Raw genomic sequence first — 20,135 nt, forward strand, 5'->3', positions numbered from 1 at the left:
GTTTACAAGGCTTATATGTGTGCGAGAGGGAACGAATGAAAAATTTGTTTCTGCCCTGTCATCCATCTACGTACTAATTACCCTTCAATCCCTGTAGGTTGCTGTTGCCTTCATGATTTTCCACGCTCCTTTCCAGAGTTCCTTTATCCAGTATAAGTACATTTAATACACGTCCTGATCACCCCCTCAGCTTTGACATCAAAGATCGGAATTCATACACACTTTCGCACCTGCGTTTTTCTCATGGACAAACGATCTCTCTCTACCCTCCCTACAGCATCGTTGCTAATTGGGTTGTTATTTCCACTACCCGACTATAGTTGTATTTAACCTGTAGACATACCATCAGCAGCAACATTAGAGGTGTGTGGTTATACACAATTACTCGCAATTACCTCTGTAGGATGTAATTGAAATTCTTTGTCATGTTCCTGCTTCACGCTTCCCATTGTTGCAGAAAGTGGCACTTTCTTGTGTGTTTTGGTTTGTACTTAGCGGTTACTCCTGACTCTGCCCTCAGGGTTCACTCCTGGTGGTGTTCAGGGGACCAGGTGGGGTGCCAGGAATTGAACCCCAGTCGGGTGCAAAGCAAGTGTCTTACTCACTGTACTATGGCTTTGGCCCAAGCTACACTCTTTGGCCAAGCTAAGCAGGAAGGGTCCCCAGCGGACCGTCTGAAACGACAATGAGCTTTTAAACGATTAAATACAAGGGAGGTGGTGGGGGAGGGGGGGGCAGAAACCAAAAAGTCATGGAGAATTGGAACTATGAGGGTATGAACGGAGAGGGATTCTTGGGATGGTTGGTCTTTAAGGACTAGGTTAGAACTCAAGAGACTTCTAGTCATATTTTTTACCTGAGAGCTGGAACGAGTCCTCACTACGGGCCTTGAGTCGGATCTCTGATTTAAACAGGGAAGAGGGCTGACTGAATTATCTGCTCCCCTCCCCATTTTCTTCCCCAACACTAACTTATGAAGATGAAACCTGAATCTTGTGCAGTTCTCTAATTCTTCACTTTCATAACTATGCATTCACGTTAAAGGAAATTGAAATCAGGCTTCTTTGAAATCAGGCTTCTGCTTATCCTGACTGTAATTTGAAATGATAGAATGATCTCTCTTCTCTCTCTCTCTCTCTCTCTCTCTCTCATTTGAAATGATAGAATGATATCTCTCTCTCTCTCTCTCTCTCTCTCTCTCTCTCTCTCTCTTTCTCTCCTCTCCTCTCCTCTTCTGTCTCATATGCTCTGGTATCCATCTCTCTTCATTTCAGTAAATGCTAAATCTAAATTTCTCAGTCCACCCAATGGAGTCTCACCCACACAATGCTGAACTTCCATACAAAACTGATCACAGAGTTTAGAGAAATAAAGGTTTCTTTCAGATGATGTAGCATAAATGATGTAGATACGCAAAGGAGTCAAGAGAGAGTCCCATGGCTCCTGCAAGTACTAAGCTTGAAATGGTGATGGTGTCGGATCAGGCCTTTTTGTGGTACAGATGGCAGCAAGGAAATCTGGGAACCCGTTCAAAACCTCCCAACGGGCCTTCCAAGACCAGGCGTCGACCAACCCCTGCAGGCACTTGGCTAGTTTGGGTAAACTCAGCGTCTAAGCTCTAAATCAGTAGAAGCTTCACCAAGTGAGAATTTTAGCTACTGAGACATATAGATCGGTGAGAGCAAACACTCTGCCTGGCATTTCTTTCCTTTTTTTTTTTAACAGGAAACAAACTGAAGAGGCTGCCTGCGCGCAGAAGCTGGAAACATTGATAGAGGCAGTCCAGAAGCAACTCAAGGACCACCCATGCCTTAAAGGGGACCTTCTGGACCGGCTTCAGATGCACGACCGGGATGCATCGGGATTCGTGGACAAAGAGGCCTTCTTCAAAATCTGTGACTCGCTCCGCATCCCCACAGAGGATTCCTTGGTTCGGGAGGTCAGTATGATCGACTCTTTGGGGCCAACTGCAAAGGTGGCACTTATTTTTCCTTCTCCCCTGGGGGCAGTTCCAGGCGTCTCACTTTCTGTTTTTTGCTGGTGGCTTCTAGGAGGCTGAAATCCCGTCTCCTGCCTGGCCCCTGATTTTAGTGTGGGCTTTCTTGGGCAGCTCCGAGTGGTCTCTGCATGGAGGGGCACAGGGCCAGGTGCGAGCGGGAGCCCTGCTCTGCAGGCATTCTCCTTCAGGGGCTTGCGTGAGTGAGTTAAAGGAGCGTTTTATGCCTTTTTCCTCCGCCCCAAGCCCCGGCCCTACTGGAGCTCTCGCGAGCCAGGGCTTCTGGCTTCCTCGGGAGTCAGCACTGGGCTCCCCCCACAGTTGCTGGTCAGTGTGGTTAGAGACATCTTACTGCAGAGGAACACAAAGATGCGGTACATCGCTCTCCATCCACATGCTCCTCCCTGTCACTCCCCACCTCTTCCTGCCCTCCTCCCCCACCTCCTCCTTCCTGGGGTCAAACCGTAACAGACACCTGCAAGGCCAACGTTTTGCTACTGAGCTACGTTCCATTTCCTGCTATATATTTTCTGAAGGGTATTTTAGCAGAACGCCACACTCAGAATCCCAGACCCTTTAGAGGAAGGACTTTCTTTTAGGGACGCAGGGACTAGTTTGGAGATGAGGCTTTTCCAGACTGGAACGTTAGCAAGGAGTGCAGGCAGGTGCACAGAAGGGTATTAGTTCACGTGAGCAAAGTCTCAGACGGCTTCCTGGGCTTTCGACTGCCGAGTTATCCGTGACTTGACATGGGAGTGAGGAATCGCGGTCCGGGGGAGTGGGGTGGGGAAGGTGTGGGAAGGGTGGATTTGGCCATGTCTTACCAAGGTGACTGCAGTCAGCCAGGGGCCTTCCACTCTCAGCGGAGCTTCAGGAGACATGGTTTGAACTGTGGCGTACGTAGATTCTTTTACAAGGCTGGGAGAATAGCATCCCTCTATTTTAAGAGACCTACTCTGCACAGACCAGGCAGACAAAGTCTTGTACTTCGGAAACGACTGTGCTCTTATGGTATTTTCATTTCATTTCATCATCCTGTTATTCGTCGATTGCCTCGAGCAGGCCCCAGTAACGTCTCTTTCATCCAAGCCCTGAGATTGTATTCAAGGCTCTTTAGGAGAATGAGACCCATCATTGTTACTGGTATTTGGCATATTTGGCACGCCACGGGGAGTTTGCCAGACTCTGCCCTGTGGGCAGGCTACATTCGGTAGCCTGCCAGTTTGTCCAAAGTAGGAATGAGATAATAAGATGTCATAAAAAGATGTCCTGATAAAATGAATGCGGCCGCGAGGTTCCGGGAGCTGGATTTTATAGTCTCTGAGTCTTGGCCGCTGATGGGATTACACGGTGCCAGGGGGCCAGTTGGTGGGTGTGACCACCGCCTACTGGAGTTTGGAGGATCTGAGTGGAGGATGCTCAGCCCCAATCCGAGCAGGCTTGGAGATCTCAGCCCTGGGACCCGCATGCCTTTGTTCCTCTGCCGGTACCTTCATGCCTGCGGAGAGTGGTCTCAGCATGGTGGTGGCTGGTCCTGGAGGTCTTCGGCTGCAAGAGCCCTGGTCAGGGCGGGGAGGAAAGCTCAACCCGCTCCCCTATACTCTTATGGTATATCAACGTTCATTCTAACATCTGGGGCAGCCCACTTACTCCACGTGAACGTGGATGTGAGGATGATGGGGACAGTATCGGACCGGCCCTCGGGTTCACAGGATTCCTGCAGAACCAGCCGAGGAAAGAGAAAGCAGGACGTGGCCTGGGCCGGGTGTCCCAGACACGTGCGTGCGTGGCTCACGGCCCCGCACGCTCTTTCCACAGCTGATCCAGATGTGTTCTTCTGGGGATGACAGGATCGCCTACTTCAACTTCCTGCGTGCTTTCTCAGGCTGACCCTGCAGATTCACGCTCTTGAGGTTGGACCTAGCCTTTGAGATCCTGTGCCTTGTCCTCTTCTAGAGCCCTTCGTTGGCTCCTGGGATCGAAATGAATCGAGATTTTTCCTGTGTTTAGAGGTACATACCTACTATAGCTGCCTGTTAAAAGTCTAAATTAAATCGGATCTTGTAGGAGCTGAGATTGACGACTAATTAAGGGAGGTGGGGGTGGGGGACGGGAATGGAGGGAGGGGTGTGAGGGTTTTGTTTTCTGGTGTGCCCGGGTCCGACAGACATTGGCCCAGCATTCCTCTGGGTCTCTGTGGCAGTGGATGCTGGACGGCGTCGACTGCGTCAAGCAGACTGCCCTTCCTGGCGTGTGGGCCCCCTGGGAGGCCCAAGCAGAACCACACTGCGGACCCTGAGAGGACAAGACGCCTCCTGCTTTTGCCATCCACACCAGCTTTGTTCTGCCTGTGGAGTCAGGCGGGGACAGGGGGACAGGCTGGCTCCTCTCTGCTGGCCACCTGTGTGCTCCGAGTGCTTGAGGGGCGTTTCCCACCGGAGCCTCCCCGCCTCTGCCACCGAATGTGGCAGTCCCAGAGCGGCCCGGCAGGCACCCCTCACCTTCTCAGGGGGGCCTCTCTGGTTTACCTCCGTCACTCACCTATCCGCCCAGTCAAGCAGTGCAACTGATCCTCCTCTCCAAGTGAGACTTTGTCAGGTGAAACTGAGACCCTCAAAGTCACTGTCACTGTCCTCCCGTTGTTCATCGATTTGCTCGAGCGGGCCCAGTAGCGTCTCCATCGTGAGACTTGTTGTTACTGTGTCTGGCATATCGAATACGTCACGGGGAGCTTGCCAGGCTCTGCCGTGCGGGCGAGATACTCTCGGTAGCTTGCCGGGCTCTCCGAGAGGGGCGGAGGAATCGAACCCAGCTCGGCCCGGTTGGCCACCTGCAAGGCAAACGCCCAACCCGCTGTGCTACCCTCAAAATCATGTGCTCGCGATACTCCCAGTGACCCGCACCAGGCGAGAGTGCTGACATGTGCAGACCTACGGGCTGGAGTGACAGTACAGAGGGCAGGATGCCTGCCTTGTCTGTGACTGAGCTCAGTCCCTGGCACTGCATGTCACCCCCGAGTCCCGCCAGGAGTGACCCCTGAGCACGAGCCAGGAGTCAGCCCTGAGCCCCACCTGGCATGGTCTGGAAACCAAAGACCAACAAAGCAGAAGCTGACCCAGGGCACAGCAGCACCTTTCACAGAATCTGTACTCCTGAACAGGGTGAGCACTCAAAGGGCAGCACGCAGGCGTGGAGAGCAGGAGGCCCAGGCAGGCAGTAGACGGCTTCCCTGGACACCGCCCGAAGTGACTTCTGAGCACCCCTTGTGGCCCAAAGATCCAAAAAGAGAAACCGTTATCTCTGGGGCCGAGTGATAGTACAGTGGGTAGGGTGCTGCCTTGTATGTGGCTGACCCGGGTCCGATCCCCAGCATCCCATATGCTCCCCCGAGCACTGTCAGGAGTCATTCCTGAGTGCAGAGCCAGGAGGAACCCCTGAGCATCGCTGGTGTGACGACACCCCCTCCCCCCCCCAAAAAAAACAGAGAAACAAATCCCCAGCCATTATGTCTCCTTCTTCCCTGCCTCCCAGGGCAGTTGGCGAAGGCGCCTTTTCAGTAAGTCTCAGGGGGATCTCTGTCATCCGCAGCTTACAGAGGAGACGGCTGGCCCATTCAGTCCTAAGCTAAAGAGGAGACCTTTGAGATGGGGGGGGGGCGGGGATCTCACTTCACGCCGTCGTACCCCCCCTTTGACACCTGAGTGCTCACAGCCCTTCCAACCTCAGTTCTGACAACGACGCTTCTCTTGCCCACCATCACGGGGGACCAGGGTGAAAGGTCAGCCCCACCGTCACTGTGAGAATGTCCCTGGAGTTGCTGTCGGAGTCAAGGTCGGCATCGGCCACATTCAGTTCTCAGGCCTCCAAGGTGAAGAGGGGGCGGCGGTGGGCCGGCCCAGCACCCCGTGTGCGATCTCCACAGCAGAGAACAGCTGGTTCCACACGGCAGCAAAGGTCGGTCAGTTCCTTCCCCTCCCGCCAAGCTTAGGGCAGGGCAGCTGTTCCCAGCACCGGTGCAGTTCCCTGCTGCAGGTCACTGCCGTGGGAAGGGCAAGGGCCCCCTTGGGGTGGGCGCGGAGAACCCAGACAGAAGGGGAGAATATCTGGGTCTGGGTCTGTGTAGGGGCACGCTAGTGGCTGTGTCTCAGGTGGCACAGGGCAGCGAACATCTGCCTCCGGGCCACTGCACAGACCCTGGGCCTGAAATCTGCCCACGCCGCCCTGCACCCTGAAAATGGCAAGCGGGCCAGGGACTCGGAAGCCCAAGTCTGCCAGCTCTGAGGATCCTGGGGAGCAGCCAGTTTGATAAGATTGTTCCAAAATTATATCTCCAGGGAATCAGGAGTCCCATGGCTGTCTCTTAAATCACCTGCCAGCACACGAGCATGTGTGAGTTCATTAAAAATAATAATAATAATAATCTTATTTGTACCACAACCTTATTCATTTACTATTACCCTTCAGTCTCACCATACCACTCCCACCAAACACACACACACACACACACGCCGGAAAAGCCCCCAAACTGTGAGCCACAGAAAACCAACATGAAGACTCAATGCTGGAGATTCCGGCTTGTCCTGGCAGAGGACTTCCCGGGACGGGGTCCACGCCAGGACTTTCCCTCTCCACCCCACTGCCAGGGAAGCGTCCCTCTGCTCCCGTCACTGTGCTCCCGTCACTCACTCTGCTTCTGTCACTCCCTCTGCGCTCTCTGGAAATCACGTCATCAGACCATGTGGACACTAGGGTGGTCCTTGGAGCACCAGCACCCCCAGTGCTCAGCACCACTAGCACCCACTCAGCTCTTCAGCACCCACAGGGAGTTTGTGATCTTCCCACAAGAACCTGACCCATTCTTCAAGCCGAACTTGGACTGAAGTCTGAAGTGCTTCCTTCCTGCAAACTCCACAGCACGAAAACGCCTTCCCACTTGTCGTACCTGATTGCAAAACCCGGCAGATCACCCTAGCTGGCTCCCAGGCCAATTCCCACCTCCTCAAGCACCCCGACCGGCGGAGAACAAGTTCCTCTCAGAAGAGATCCAAGCCACGCCCTCCAGAGTCAAAGACACTGGGGAGGAGAGAGGATACTCAAATTGAGCCCATCTCTTTTTTTTCTAGCAGACACAAGTGCAAGCAGGGCCCCGGGAGTGTGGCTCGGTGGTTCGGTGCCTGCCTGGCCGGCGTCAGTCAGGCTGCAGGTTCAACTCGTAGCACGGAGCCCAGGCTGCCTCGTGGCATCCTGGTGCCACGGGCGTTGATCGTCTCCAGCCTCTGCCGCAGAAAGCGCCTGTCCCCAGACAGCAACAGGGACCGGGAAGGGACGGGTCCGGGAAGGGCTAGTGCAAACATCCCCCATCGCGAAGAAATCAGGAATCAGACCAGAGACAATTCCGATGGGGGTAACTCTGTGCCTTTTATTCTGTTATTTCAAAAATATTTCTTGCTCGTTTGTTTCAAAATGTACATTTTACAAAAAAAAAAATCCATACAAAACTGCGCTTTGTTTTGAAACCAGACAGACACAGTGGAAAACAGATTCTGCAAAAAAAGTTCACCGAAGGTAAAAAGATTCCCCTCCCCACCCCCCCCCACCCCGCCCTGCGGAAGAAAACACGAACGACCCTTTTGCATGAAGGCATAAATACGGCAGGTAACGAATGTTCCTTGAGTTCCTTGTTGAAATTTGGTCCATATCACGAACACTAAAGAAGAAAAACCCAAAGAGTGTGTCCACGTTTGCATTCTGCGTTGCTCAGGGCACCAGCAGCCTCACTCAGTGCTCCCTCCGGCTGTCTTATTAAACAAGAGGAACTGAAAAATGAGGTTTATCATCAGCACATAAACACTCGACTCTGTACCCACGGGTGTGTGTGTGGGGGGGGTACCTACCCCGCCGCCAGATGCTTTCCCGTGAGCAGGGCTTGGCCAGCGCCCGGCGGGCTCTCCGGGAGTCAGTCTGCAACCCCTTCCCGTGAGCGAGAAACTGCAGACGCGTTCAGGCTTCAGTCCCTCCCCGGACAGAGACAGAGATTTTCACGCCCTGCCACGGGGATGGTTTTTTTTTGTTTTTTCTTTCCTTTTCAACAGATTAAAATACAGACATAGATACAGGTGGACTTCTAAGCTGACGCTGTGTGTTCTACCAGAGTGCCCCTGGGCTCAGGGGAAGATGGTGACTCTGGGGAGTGGCCGACTTGGGGAGTGGCCCGTGGGGCACGCTGACCCTCCCCGCTCCCCTCCCCAGCTGCTGGCCCTTGGAAGGGACCAGGAGGTGGGGAGGAAAGACAAGCCCACCAGCGGGGAGTTATTGCACGACCCGGAAGAGCAGGAAACAGGCAGGCGAGTGGGTGAGGGGAGGCAGCGCAGAAGACAGACGGGAGACGCCGAGTCAGGGCCCCAGATGCGGCAGAGACGCGGACGGACCCAGGGATGGGTGTGGGCAGAAACGCTCGGGCCTGACCCGGAAGGGGAAAAGCCACACCCTGAGCAAGCCGGCTCCGGGTGGGGTAGGAGACCAAGCAGAGGGGAGGTGGTGAGAGCGAGGCGGCCTGTTCTTCTTTGCATCCTGGGGGGCCCTGGAAGAGTGAGGCTCAGCGGGCAGGGGCCCTGAAACCAGGCGGAAGGAGCCAGAGCCCCACGGCCCCCCGGGGGGGGCGGCAGGAGGCTGAGAAAGAGGAGGCCCGATGGCCTCAGCCCTTGTCTTTCAGACTCGTAACGGAAGTGGGGCCCGGGCCCCTTTGGCCACAGCGGACAAGCAGCCCCGGAGCCCTGGCGGCTGGACACAGGACAAGCAAGGCCGGAAGGTCACAGGCACTTACTAAGGCACTTCTGACACACACACACACACACACACAAGGCTCTGCCACGCGGGCACACACTGTCCAGGCCTCGCTCCCTCTCCCGCCCCAGCCCAGGCACGCAGAAGCCTCGGCAGGAAGCCCGCGGTCACGCCAGCCTTGCCGGCTGTGCGCGCCCTGCAAGCGACCTGGAATCAAGATCGGGCCCCGAGGACGCGAGTTTTCGGTTGTGGATCTGGGGGTGGGGTGCACGCTTGGCCTCTCCCCGCTGGAGAAAGGACCTGGGGTTGGTTCTGAGGCAGAAGGAACGCCAGAGGTCGCATCCCCGGGCTCCCAGCCCTGGACCCAGGAGGCCTGAGGGTCTGAGGGACTCCGAGGGTCAAGAAGCACCCACCCACGGAGGTGCCACGGGCCACTGGAGTGTCCCCGGGGCTGGCACATTCCGCCTCGCCCGGACACAGCAAAGGCCGGAGCCAACTGGCCTTGGCTCTCACCTCCCCCAGAAACACCCCTTCCCTCAGAAGGTAGTAACGCCGCTCTCGGCCCCTGGATGACAAAATCAACTTTCCCGTCACCGCGCCTCCAAGGAGCGACGGGGACCACGGGACCATTCCATCCCGCCCAACACGCCCGCACCTGCTGCGCGCTCGGGGGTGTGGTCGAGGAGCGTCTGGGAGCTGGCGACAGGCAGCCTGGCCCCCGGGAGGGGTGGCAGGAGCAGGGGCCAGGTGGGGCCGGCCAGCCCAGCAGGCTCACGGGAACGCCAGGAGTCAGCCGCGCTGCCTCCGCCAGCCTGCCAGGCCTCGGCCCTCACTCGGTCCCTCCCCGCCCTCCCCACCCGTGCTCACTCGGGCACCCCAGAACCAGCCTGTTCTCCGGGAATTGGGGGGGGCGGGGGGGGCGCAGCGGGGATGCTGGGAGTAGCGGACTGAGGGACGGTGACGCCGTGTGCCCTGTCGGCGGGCAACTATGAGCGGGAGGAGGGCGGCTGCCCCCCAGAAGGCCCCTGCCACGGGGTGCAGGGAGGAAGGCCACTCCGGGGAGCATCCAACTGCCCCCCTTTCCCATCAGCAGTCACAGGCACGGGCAGGGGACAGACAGGACAGAAACGGGCAGCCGAGAGACTCCAAGTCCGGTTTCCTGGGTTGCTCCAAGCCACCCCGGGCTCGGGGTTCCGCGGCACGGCACCGTCGGGGAATGGGCGGGCGGGCAGGCAGGCAGAGGGAGAAAAGGCGCGTTTCTCGGAGCCCACGATCCGCTCGGTGCGCGCGGCCTCGTCCTGGGCGGAGAAGATGACGTCCACGAGGACCAGCTGGTGCGAACGAATGTTTTATCTCTGGTGCCGGGGGTGTGTGGAGAAGGGGAGCTGCCTTGACGAGAAGCCCCGTCTCCCCCTTGGCGGGCGAGCATCCTCCCGGGTTTGGTTTCCGCTGTGATGTCAGAACGAGGACCGGCCTGCGGAGGACACCACGGTCCCCGTGTGGTGTGCGGCCTCCCACCCGGCACAGCTCAGGCCAGGCCAGGGCAGCTCGGGTTCGGGCCTCGGGAAAACCGGGCGTCTGTCTCTCGAAGTCCTCGCAAGGCACTGAAAGGACGTGGAGGCCTTGTCTTTGGGGGAGTGGGGCAGGGCGGGCGTGCCGGGGTGGGGGTGGGCGGTGGGTGCCCCTCGGGATGAGAACCACTGAGGCAGTGGGGCCACAAGTGGTCACGTGAGGCCGGAGGCTCAGACGACGCCTCCCTGGAGCCCAGGACTGGCCACGAGAGACGGAAGATTCCGAGAACGGGCCTGGAGGCCGGGTCTGTGCTCCCGGGCCAGCCCGTCGGCGGCTGGGGTCACTGCTGGATGCCGGTGCGCTGCCTTGGGGGCTTGGCTGCCCCTCCACCCCCCAGCCCCGCTGCCCTGTCGGGACAGGCCGTTGCCCGATGCTCGCTCAAGCTTTGCTCTGGCTCGTGAGTGGGAGACGCCTGCCCTCCTCCAGCGTGGCCCCCAGGACGGCGGCGGACAGGCCTCCGGTCCCCAGGCTGTCGTGGCGGGGCCTCCGTGAGTGGGGCCACCGGATCCAGCGCTGCCCTCCGGGGTCAGGTGGACGCAACCCAGAGCGGGAGGCCTGGGCTGTCACGGCCCGCAGAGCCCCGCAGGCCGGGCAAAACTGGCATCTGGCGTCTCGTCTCATCAGTTCATCAGCACCTAGGAGACGACGACGACAGCGGCGACGGCGGTGGCAGGCCCGGGAGGGGCCCCTGGGCACTCGGCTTCCGGACCCAGACGGGGCCCGGGCTGCAAGCTCAGCTCCCTGTCGCCGTCCCAGTCACAGCCGGGGACGCTGCCGTCCGGCAAGTTCAAGGAGAAAAAGCAGCAGCCGTGGCGGTGGAGGAGGAAGAGGAGGAGGACGAGGAGGACAAGGAGGAGGACGAGGAGGCAGCATCAAGGAGCCCCAGGGACGGGGGAGGCACGGGGCAGCTGGAGGGACAGTTTTGGTTTTATTGGCAACATCTGATGGCAGAAGAGGAGGAGAGAGCCAAAAAAAAAAAAATAGAATAAAAGGGGAAAAAAACGATCCAAGACGGGTTTCTGCTGTTTGGGACGGAGCCGCGGGGGCAGAAGTGGCCCCCTCAGCGCTTTGGCCTTAAGGAGACTTGAGCTTCTTAGTCCGTGGGGAGGTGCCGTTCTCCGCTTTCACCACTCCGTTTTCATGGTAGCCTGAGTGAAGGGAGACAGACGGGGTGCTCTGGGGGGGGCCGGCGCCCAGGAGGGCGGGGGCCCAGGGGCCTCGGCCCGGGAACAGGCACCAGCTGCGTGGAGGCCGGTCCTCCCCGCATCACCACCTGAACACGGGGGCGTCCCGGGCTGCTTGTGGCCGCCACGCCCGGAAAGGCCGGCCAGCGGCCAGGGCCAGGGCGGGCGCCCAGACAAGGCCTTGCTCAGCCGCCTGCCCCTCCCCTCCCCTCCCCTCCCCAGGGCGGACCAGCTGCACGTGGCCACTCGCATCAGCCCCGGGCCCTGGCCCAGTGGCCGGTGAGCCGGAGACGGCGCCCAGGCTGGCATCGTCCCCGGGCCTGCAGCCCATGTAGCGGTCACCGTGCTGTCCCCCGCCTCACTCCTGAAGCAGGAGGGCCCGGTAGGCCGGGACGCTGCCCGAGGGGGGCAGGCAAGGACGGGGCCTGCCAGAGCTCCCCGCTCCCCAGGGCCGAGCGTGCAGAGAGCGCCCACGGCCGGCCTCCCCCGCCCTGGCACACACCTGATTCCCTCTTGAGGAGCCTGGCGGGGAGCCGGGGGGCGACGGGCACCCTCCGCTTGGCGCTCTGCTCGTTCCAGTACTCGCGCCAGTGCCTCAGCTGCGAGTGGATGAAGCGCCACATGAGCCAGGCCTGGGCGGCGCAGACCAGCAGCAGCACGCAGAGCCTGCGGGGACAGAGCCGTGGCGGAGGGCGCCCGGGGGAGGCGCAGCCCCGCGTGCCCACCTCCCGCAGGGGTGGGAGCCGCGCCCTGGCCCAGCCACCCTGAACGGCCCCGCTGCCTGGGGAGGGGTGGTCGGCTCTCCCCGAGGGAGACCAGGTCTGTGCTGGAAGAACAACGGGGTCCCCTCCTGGGGACGCAGCTACGGGAACGAGCATGTCCCCCGAAAAAACCCCGGGCCGGGCTGAAGTGTCTGAGGCCCACCGGTCAGTCCCAGCACTGCCCCAGCGTGGGACCCCCACAACTCCGGGAGAAAGCACATCACCCGCCTGCATCCGGGGCCCCCCGGACAGCGGCTGTGGGGCACGTGGACCCCCCGAGGCCGGGCGCGAGGGTCACGCACACCAAGCGGGTGCCCCCGAGGCGCAGGAGACCTCCCCCGGGCCCTGGGCCCCTGACAGAGGCGGGCGGTGGCCCAGGAGAGAGGTGACCCCCCACGGCAGGCAGCGGGGCCCGGGGTGTGGCGGGCGGGGGTCGCTGCCAGTGGCCGCCTGTGGACGTCAGCTCAGACCCGGGCAGCCTGACCGAGTTCCCCCGCACCTTCTGCCCGAACGCACCTGCACAGCAAGGTGTTGAAATTCCCCTTCTCGGGGTCAAAGGCCTGGTTTTCCATCCGCGCCAGTCCGAAGCCGATGGCCAGCACGGCGAGGGTGAGGATGAAGAGGCGGGTGACCCCGAACACGGCCGCCCAGGCACTGAACCTGCGGGCGGGGGGGCAGGGGGGACGGGGACGGGGCCCTCAGGGCTTCTGCAGTGACCCACACCAGGAGCGGGGGGTGAGGGCAGAAACGTGCGGAACATGGTGCCCCCGGCCCAGGCGGGAAACTGTCCCCACCTGCCAGCCGCACCCCTCCCTCCCTCCGCCCTCCGCCCTGCACCCCCCACCCCCACCGCGCGCGGCCACTCACAGCTTCTCGTTGTTTTCGTCGGCAAAGTAGAAGAGCCGGGCCGTGTGGAAGAGGAACTCGGTGCAATACTGCAGGAGCAGCAGGATGAGGCCCAGGCGGCTGAGGCTGCCGAGACGAGACGCGGGGGTTGGGCTCACGTCAGTCTCCCCCACGCGCGCACCCGCTCTCCACTCCCCACCCCTCCCTGGGGGCGCCCTCCGGGTCCAGCTGCACCGTCCCGCCTTGAAGCATCTTTCCTGACGGGCCGGGCCAGGCCGGGCCGGGCAGGTGGCTCAATGGGGAGGGCACAGGCTGTGCATGCCTGAGCCCCAGGTTCGATGCCCGAGCTCCTCCGGGGAGTGACCCTCCCGGACAACCCCACGGCGGCCGGAGGAGCTTCCCGACGCTCACGGCCTGGCCAATCTCAGCCCCCGCCGCCGGACACCCTTCGCCCGGCAGGAAAGGCGCTCCTCACTCGCCGCTGCCCTGCTGCCCAGCCCCACGCCGGGGGCGTCCCTGCCAGCCTCCTGGCAGCCGGAGCTGGGCCCCGACAGTCAGTCACTCGCACACCCTGCCGCGGGCGGGCGCTGCCTTTCAGACACGGCGAGACAAGACCGCGAGGTGGCAGCGGGGACGAGTCCCTGGGAGCAGGCGGTGGGCTCCCCCACCAGGCCGATGCGACGCCCAGAGAGCCAGAAGCCACACACTGGGATGCCGGCGGGCACCCAGGAGGGCCAGAGAGGGCAGGGAGACGGCCGAGTCTTTGCTCCGCCTGGTGAGCATACATGGACTCTGCTGCGACCCGTTGCCATCTTGTTTTGCTCTTCAACCTCCCTGGGCTCCTGGCCCCGCTGGCCTCAGGGCCTTTGCACCTGCTGCTCCGCTACCTGGAACAGGCTCTTGTTCTTCCTGTGCCTGGCCTGCTTACTCCTCAGGCCTCCCTCACCTCGATTGAGGCGTCAGCCCCACTCCACAGCCCGCCCTGCTTTGCTTTCCTCAGCTTCCCACGAGGGGGCTGACATGCCAGAAGGATGCCCGGGAGGGCAGGGCCTGTCTGCGACAGCTTCCGGAGGCCCCCGGGAGGTTCCCCTGCATGCACTGGGAGTGACCAAATACCTCCAGAACCAAGCCACAGCCCCCCCCCCCCCCCCCCAATAAGACCTGCCGTGCCCCGCGCAAGACGGTCTCTCCCACTCAGGACCCGTCCACCCAGGCTGGCTCTCCCCACCCCCCGCACTCACCACTCCTGGAGCCCCAACAGGGACACAGGAAGGGTGGCCAAGCCCCTCACGGGAAACCATCCCTGCTGGGGGTGCGGGGGCAGGACACGGGCACTCTGCTCCCCACCCTCTCGGGTCCGGTCTTTGTCCAAGCAAGAATTCACAGGCTTGGGGCCGGAGACACAGGAGAGCGGGTAGGGCGTGGGCCTTGCATGTGGCCGACCCGGGTTCGATCCCCGGCATCCCATATGGCGTCCCCCCGAGCACCGCCAAGAGCGATCCCTGAGTGCAGAGCCAGGAGTGACCCCCGAGCACCTCCGGGTGTGGCCCCCAAACAAATCAAAGAACGTTCACAGGTTCACACGGGGCCTGACCCCCTCATTCCGGAGAGGGAGGAAATGGCTCAAAGGCCGCTCGTACCTCTGGGGGGCAGAAGGGTTGCCACGGTGGCAGGGTCCACAGCACACCAGGCAGTGGACGGCTCCTGGCATGGGTCTGCCTGGGCCTTTGGGGTGTGGCTCCCTGCCCCCCACCCCCCGACCTCCACCCGTGCGGCAGGACCGACTTCCTCGCGCACCTTTGGCTTCGGACACAGGCAGAGGGACCAGCACCGCCAGCCGCTGGCCCTCAGGCTACTGGGAGGGGTTGCCCCATGCCTGGGGCCTCAGGGAGCTGCCCCGACACCCGAGAGGTTCCGTCCTCATGGGAGGCTGCCCTGGGCACCCAGGAGCTGGGGACCCAGGTGCTCCGGGCGGAACCTCGTCCCTCGTCCGGAGGAACTGCAAGACACTCCTGACTGCAGGAACTCAGGCTCCAGGTCAGTCCTAAGGGTCAGACCGTCTGCAGCAGCGCCATCCTCTGGCTTCGCCCAACAGCCAACCCCTCTCCCTTCCCGACCGACCCATCCCAGAGAAGGGAAGCCCGGACCTTGGCCCAGCCTCGGCCCAGCCCCTGCCACCGCCTCCCCAGCACACTCCCTGGGGATGTCCGGCGAGAAGGGAGAGGAGCCTAGAGGAGTCTCCCACCGCTCATCACTCTACTCCGGGGCCGCCGCCTGGCCCCCACACACAGGAGCACTGGGTGAGGGCTGTGGGTGGCAGGCATGGGGCAGAAGGCCAGGGCCAAGGCCGGGTGGGGGGGCCCAGGATCAAACTCACTTCAAGAGGTACGCTCCGGCGATGTGCACCAGGTACAGGCAGATGTACTGCAGCTGGCGGGGAATCTCCTCCTGCAAGCCAGAGCGGCGGGTCTGAGACGCCCTCGCCCCAGAAGACGTAGGAAGCGGGTGCAGCAGGAGGACGCACCGTCCCCCACCTCGGGCAGGCCCGGCTGGCTGAGTGGACCTGCAAGTTTCCATACCCCCTCCCAGCTGCCCAGAAGCCTGAGGGTGGACGACCCTGGCCAAAGGGCAAGATGGGGGGGAGGGTGGAGAGGGGGAGGGCATTTGCCTTGCACATGGCCGACCCGGGTTCGATTCCCAGCATCCCATATGGTCCCCCGAGCACCGCCAGGGGTAATTCCTCAGTGCATGAGCCAGGAGTAACTCCTGTGCATTGCCGGGCGTGACCCCCAAACAAAGAAAAAAGAAAAAAAACCAAAAAGACCAAAAAGCAAAGAGCAAGATGGGGCTGAGAGAAGAGGCCAGACTGGGGGCAGGGACAGGCCTCTGCAGAGATGAAGGCCTGTCGCTTCATCCGAAACCCAGGCGAGATCTCCCGGGAAAGGCACACGCAAGAGTGTGAGAGGTCAGGGGAGAGGCCAAGCTGGTGGCCGGCCCTGAGCGGGGCTGGGGGCAGGGCGCGGTGGCCGGTGGGGTGGGGGGGTTCTTCTCCCTCAGACTCCCCCTCCCCGCAGGGCGTCCGGCACACGGGAGGGGGAGGTCGAGGCGCGAGCAGGAGGGGCGCGGGCACTCACCTTCCGAACCTTCTGGAAGTAGAGCTCGGGGAGCGCGTGCAGCCAGTAGGCCAGCTGGCACAGGTAGAAGAACTTCACCTGGAAGCTGGGGACAGGCAGGCGAAGGGGCCGTCACGCAGGGCGGGGCCCGCTTCCACGGAGACACACACACATGCGCGCGCGTGCGCACACACACACACACACACACACACACACACACACACATACACTTGCACTCCCTCCCGGGCAGAGAGGGGACAGAGAAGAGAGAGGAGGAGGAGGAGAGCACCAGAGATGGATGGGACCAGCACCCAGGGCAGCAGAGGTGACAAGGGCAAGGCGGAGGCCGAGTGTGGGGGCAGCCAAGTCGGGGGTCTCAGCCCCACGGCTACTGCTGCTTATCTAAGGGGGTGCAGGAAAGGCAGAGCCACCCTCCGGGGGGGACCCACTGCTGCTTCCCACAGTGAGGCTGGCCCAGGGCCTGGCGGCTGCGCTGGGAGCCACAGTGGGGCCCCAGGAAGGGGTGAGGCCCATTCACGGAGACACTCACTCCCCGGACCCGCCTCCCGAGGCCCAGGGGTGCCACACTCAGAATGCTGCTGTCGCCTCAACTGCGTAGATGGGGACCTGGGCGGGGGAGTAGGGAGGGAGCAGATACTCTGCCTGTGTGAGGCTCCGGGTCAGGTCTCTGGCACCTCACGGCACTGTGTGGACCCTGAGCACTGCTGGCATGACCTGGGGGGCGGGGGTACCCTATGACACGTTCAAGTAACAAGTGGATGTCCTGAACCCCCCAACTGACGTCTGTTGGGGGAGGGGTCCAGGGAGGTGATTCAGTGAGGGCAGCCGAGACCCCTGAATTGGCCCCGTGAGCTAAGAGAAGCAGCCTCGGAGCGTGGCAGTCCCGGGCAGCAGGCGGACGTGGGTGGGCCAAGGACAGGCCCTTCCCTCGTGGACCCGGTGACTCCCCGTGCCTGCCCGGACGTCCCGGCCTCGGAAAGTGTGAGTTCCCTGCTCGGCAGCCTGAGTCCCGGAGGGGCTGTCGCCGGGTGGGGGCTGCAGTGGAGGCCTTTTGTCCTGAGAGTCTCCAGTGCCTGCAGCTGCCTGTCCGGGTCCGGCCCCGCTCGGGGACGAGAGCCAAGAGGCACCGAGCCCAGGGGGTACTCACGGGAGGTGCACGTGCGGGTAGTCTTCCCAGAGGCTCCGGGGGTTGGTCAGATATCCTTCCTGCAGGGGGGGAGGAGGGACAGCACTGAGACCTGTGGGCCGAGTCCCACGCGGGATGGGGGGGAGGGTTCACGCCACTCCGGGAGGAGGCCCAGGCGTGTGCGGGTCGGGCCTCTGAGCCAGCCCCTGCGGCCCCCGTCCCCACCTTGTAAGACAGGAGAGGAGCGGGACTCGGAGCAGCTCAGACACGGTGTGCGAGGGGGGTGGCCGGTGTCACAGCCGCAGCCACAGCATGAGTCAGTGTCCCAGAGGACGCAAGTCCCCTGCCCGCCAACCCCCAGCTGTCCTCGGTCCCCCCGGGGTTCCGGTGAGCAGCCAAGTGTGCACATCCACGCAACTGCTTTTCAGGTCTTGGCCGGCAAGAGGCACGCGGGAAACGCTTGTAGGGTGAATGAGCCAACGGGCTCCTGGGCCACCACTGAGCGGGAAGACAAAAGGCCCCGGTCTGGAGAAAGGCACAGCCAGGCCCCACCAGGCCTCGCTCGGGTCCCTGGGACGGTTCTCACTGGGCCTCAGCCAGGCCTCCAGGGTGGGCACTCCCGCTGCCCTCTGTGACCCTCGCACCTGGCCTCAGGGAAAGGGGACAGACACGGTGGGCCCTTCCCAGAGCTGGAGCGGGCTCCAGTCACGCAGCCCCCTCCAATGCTGCAGGAACCGCAGTCACCAGGCACAAAGCCGAGCTCCGAGGAAAGAAAACCGCTCCTAGGTCGGGAGGGCTGTGGGGTCCGAGCGGGTGCCCGCAGGTGCCTGGGGAGGTGGAACGGGAGAGGGGGGATGGACCCCTCTGCCCCACGACCCTCGAAGGGCCGAAGGCTACGGAAGAAGGGTCCAGGCTGAAGCGATCTCATCCCCGGCAAATGTGGGGCTGGACGTGGAACCAGAGTCGGTCACGTGGCCCAGGAACCACTAAGCCGAGAGAAGAGCGTTTGCAGGGTCGTGGTGAATTACCGACACTGCGATTTTTTATTTGTTTTTGATTTTTTTTTTTTTTGCTTCTTAGGTCACACCCGGAAATGCACAGGGGTTCCTCCTGGCTCTGCACTCAGGAATCACTCCTGGCGGTGCTCGGGGGACCATATGGGATGCTGGGAATCGGACCCGGGTCGGCCACGTGCAAGGCAAACAAATGCCCTGCCCGCTGTGCTATCGCTCCGGCCCCTCAATAAACTCCTTCTCAGTACTTAAAAAGAAAAAAGAAGTCGTGGCCAGAGATGCCCCTGGGACCTGCGCTCAGGATGTGCAAGGGTGTCGTTCAGAGAACCTTGGTGACGATTCAAGGTGACAACCCAAGGTATCGCACATCCCACGGGGAAACGGCCTCGTGAAAACAAGTCGGCCCACACGATCCCGTTCAAAGAGAACTCGCTGGGTGAAGGAACGAATCCTGCCGTAAGTGCTCGCTGGTGAGTGAAGACAAGCTCCTGATTGCACCTCAGAGAAGGCCGAGACGAGTCTGAGATGAGGATGACCTCACTTTTACAATGGGGAAATGAGGAAACACAAGACGGATTTCCTGAAGGGGCCTTGGGCCGCGCAGCTGGAGACGGGGCGAGGCGGCCCTGCCCCTCCCAGCCGCCCCGTGTTCAGGCAGCAGATCTCGAAGGGGCGGCTGTCGGGGGAACAGGCTGTGGGGGCTGAGCTCTGGGCTCGCGATCAATCATCAGCATCAGCGGTCCCCAAAGTAGGCGACACCACCCGCCGGGGAGTGGGGGAAGGCAGAGAAACCTCAGGGGCAGCTGGGACACTTGGTCACTTAAAGAAGGTGCAAGGTGTTTCACGAATAAAAATTTTAAAAAGCTGAAAGTAGACTCTAGACCGAACATGACTGCCACCCAATGCCTCTCTTGCAAAACATAACACCCAAAAGGAGAGAGAGAGAACAAAATGGAACGCCCTGCCACAGAGACAGGGTGAGAGGGGAGGATGGGGGGTGGGAGGGATGCTGGGACCCGTGGTGGTGGAGAATGGGCACTGGTGGAGGGATGGGTACTCGATCATTGTATAACTGAAACCCAAGCACAAAATTTTTAAGTCTGCAACTGTATCCCATGGCGTTTCACTAATAAGAAAAAAAAATTTTTTTAAATTAAAAATTAAAAAAAAAAAGAATTTACAATAGCACAGCGGGTCGGGCGTCTGCCTTGCACGCAGCCAGCCTGGCCAAGCAGGGTTCGATTCCTCCGCCCCTCTCGGAGAGCCCGGCAAGCTACCAAGAGTATCTCGCCCGCACGGCAGAGCCTGGCAAGCTCCCCGTGACGTATTCGATATGCCAGACACAGTAACAACAAAGTCTCCAATGGAGACGTTACTGGGCATGCTCGAGCAAATCGAGCAAAAAAAAATTTACAAGCAATTAAAAAAAAAAAAGAAGGTGCAGTCTTTGTCTGTCCCTCTCTGACTCATTCCGCTTAGCATGGTACTTCCCATGCAGTACTGCTTGTATGTAAATTTCATGACTTCATCTTTTCCAACAGCTACAGTATCTCCTACGACATGTATAAGACACGTATAAGGACATATATGTAGAGGTACACAGAACAGAAAAGTTCATGTGCGACTTTATTTCTCACCTTGTAACACGGGATTTTGTTTCCTTAAGGATTGTTCTGTAGCACCGAATTGGTATGATAAATAGCGATACACGGTCGAGTGA

The 20,135-nt window shown here is 60.8% G+C and overlaps 2 protein-coding genes across 3 annotated transcripts in view; one reads left to right on the plus strand and one right to left on the minus strand.

The window, feature by feature from the left end:
* The window catches only part of EFHC1 (EF-hand domain containing 1), a 62,441-nt gene extending 58,432 nt beyond the window's left edge, over nucleotides 1–4,009 (plus strand). The window contains exons 10-11 of the mRNA XM_056130620.1: nucleotides 1,726–1,939; nucleotides 3,815–4,009. Coding sequence (XP_055986595.1) covers nucleotides 1,726–1,939; nucleotides 3,815–3,886 — 286 coding nt within the window. The 3' untranslated portion in view covers nucleotides 3,887–4,009. The remainder of the gene's footprint in view (nucleotides 1–1,725; nucleotides 1,940–3,814) is intronic.
* A 3,597-nt stretch (nucleotides 4,010–7,606) lies between these two features.
* Nucleotides 7,607–20,135, minus strand: part of TRAM2 (translocation associated membrane protein 2) — an 89,711-nt gene continuing 77,182 nt past the window's right edge. Inside the window, exons 5-12 of one of the 2 annotated variants that reach the window (XR_008794794.1) lie at nucleotides 17,424–17,482; nucleotides 16,277–16,361; nucleotides 15,520–15,590; nucleotides 13,164–13,268; nucleotides 12,813–12,956; nucleotides 12,038–12,201; nucleotides 7,891–11,499; nucleotides 7,607–7,812 (exon numbers count right to left, since the gene is read on the minus strand). Coding sequence is in view for 1 of the 2 variants with exons in the window: in XM_056130621.1 (XP_055986596.1) it covers nucleotides 11,426–11,499; nucleotides 12,038–12,201; nucleotides 12,813–12,956; nucleotides 13,164–13,268; nucleotides 15,520–15,590; nucleotides 16,277–16,361; nucleotides 17,424–17,482 (702 nt within the window). In the remaining variant the exon portion in view is untranslated. Of the gene's footprint in view, nucleotides 11,500–12,037; nucleotides 12,202–12,812; nucleotides 12,957–13,163; nucleotides 13,269–15,519; nucleotides 15,591–16,276; nucleotides 16,362–17,423; nucleotides 17,483–20,135 lie in introns of both variants that reach the window. The other variant, XM_056130621.1, reaches the window with a different exon arrangement.

This window comes from Sorex fumeus, unplaced genomic scaffold (genome assembly GCF_029834395.1).
Source record: "Sorex fumeus unplaced genomic scaffold, SorFum_2.1 ptg000080l, whole genome shotgun sequence".
Classification (NCBI taxonomy): Eukaryota; Metazoa; Chordata; class Mammalia; order Eulipotyphla; family Soricidae; genus Sorex; species Sorex fumeus.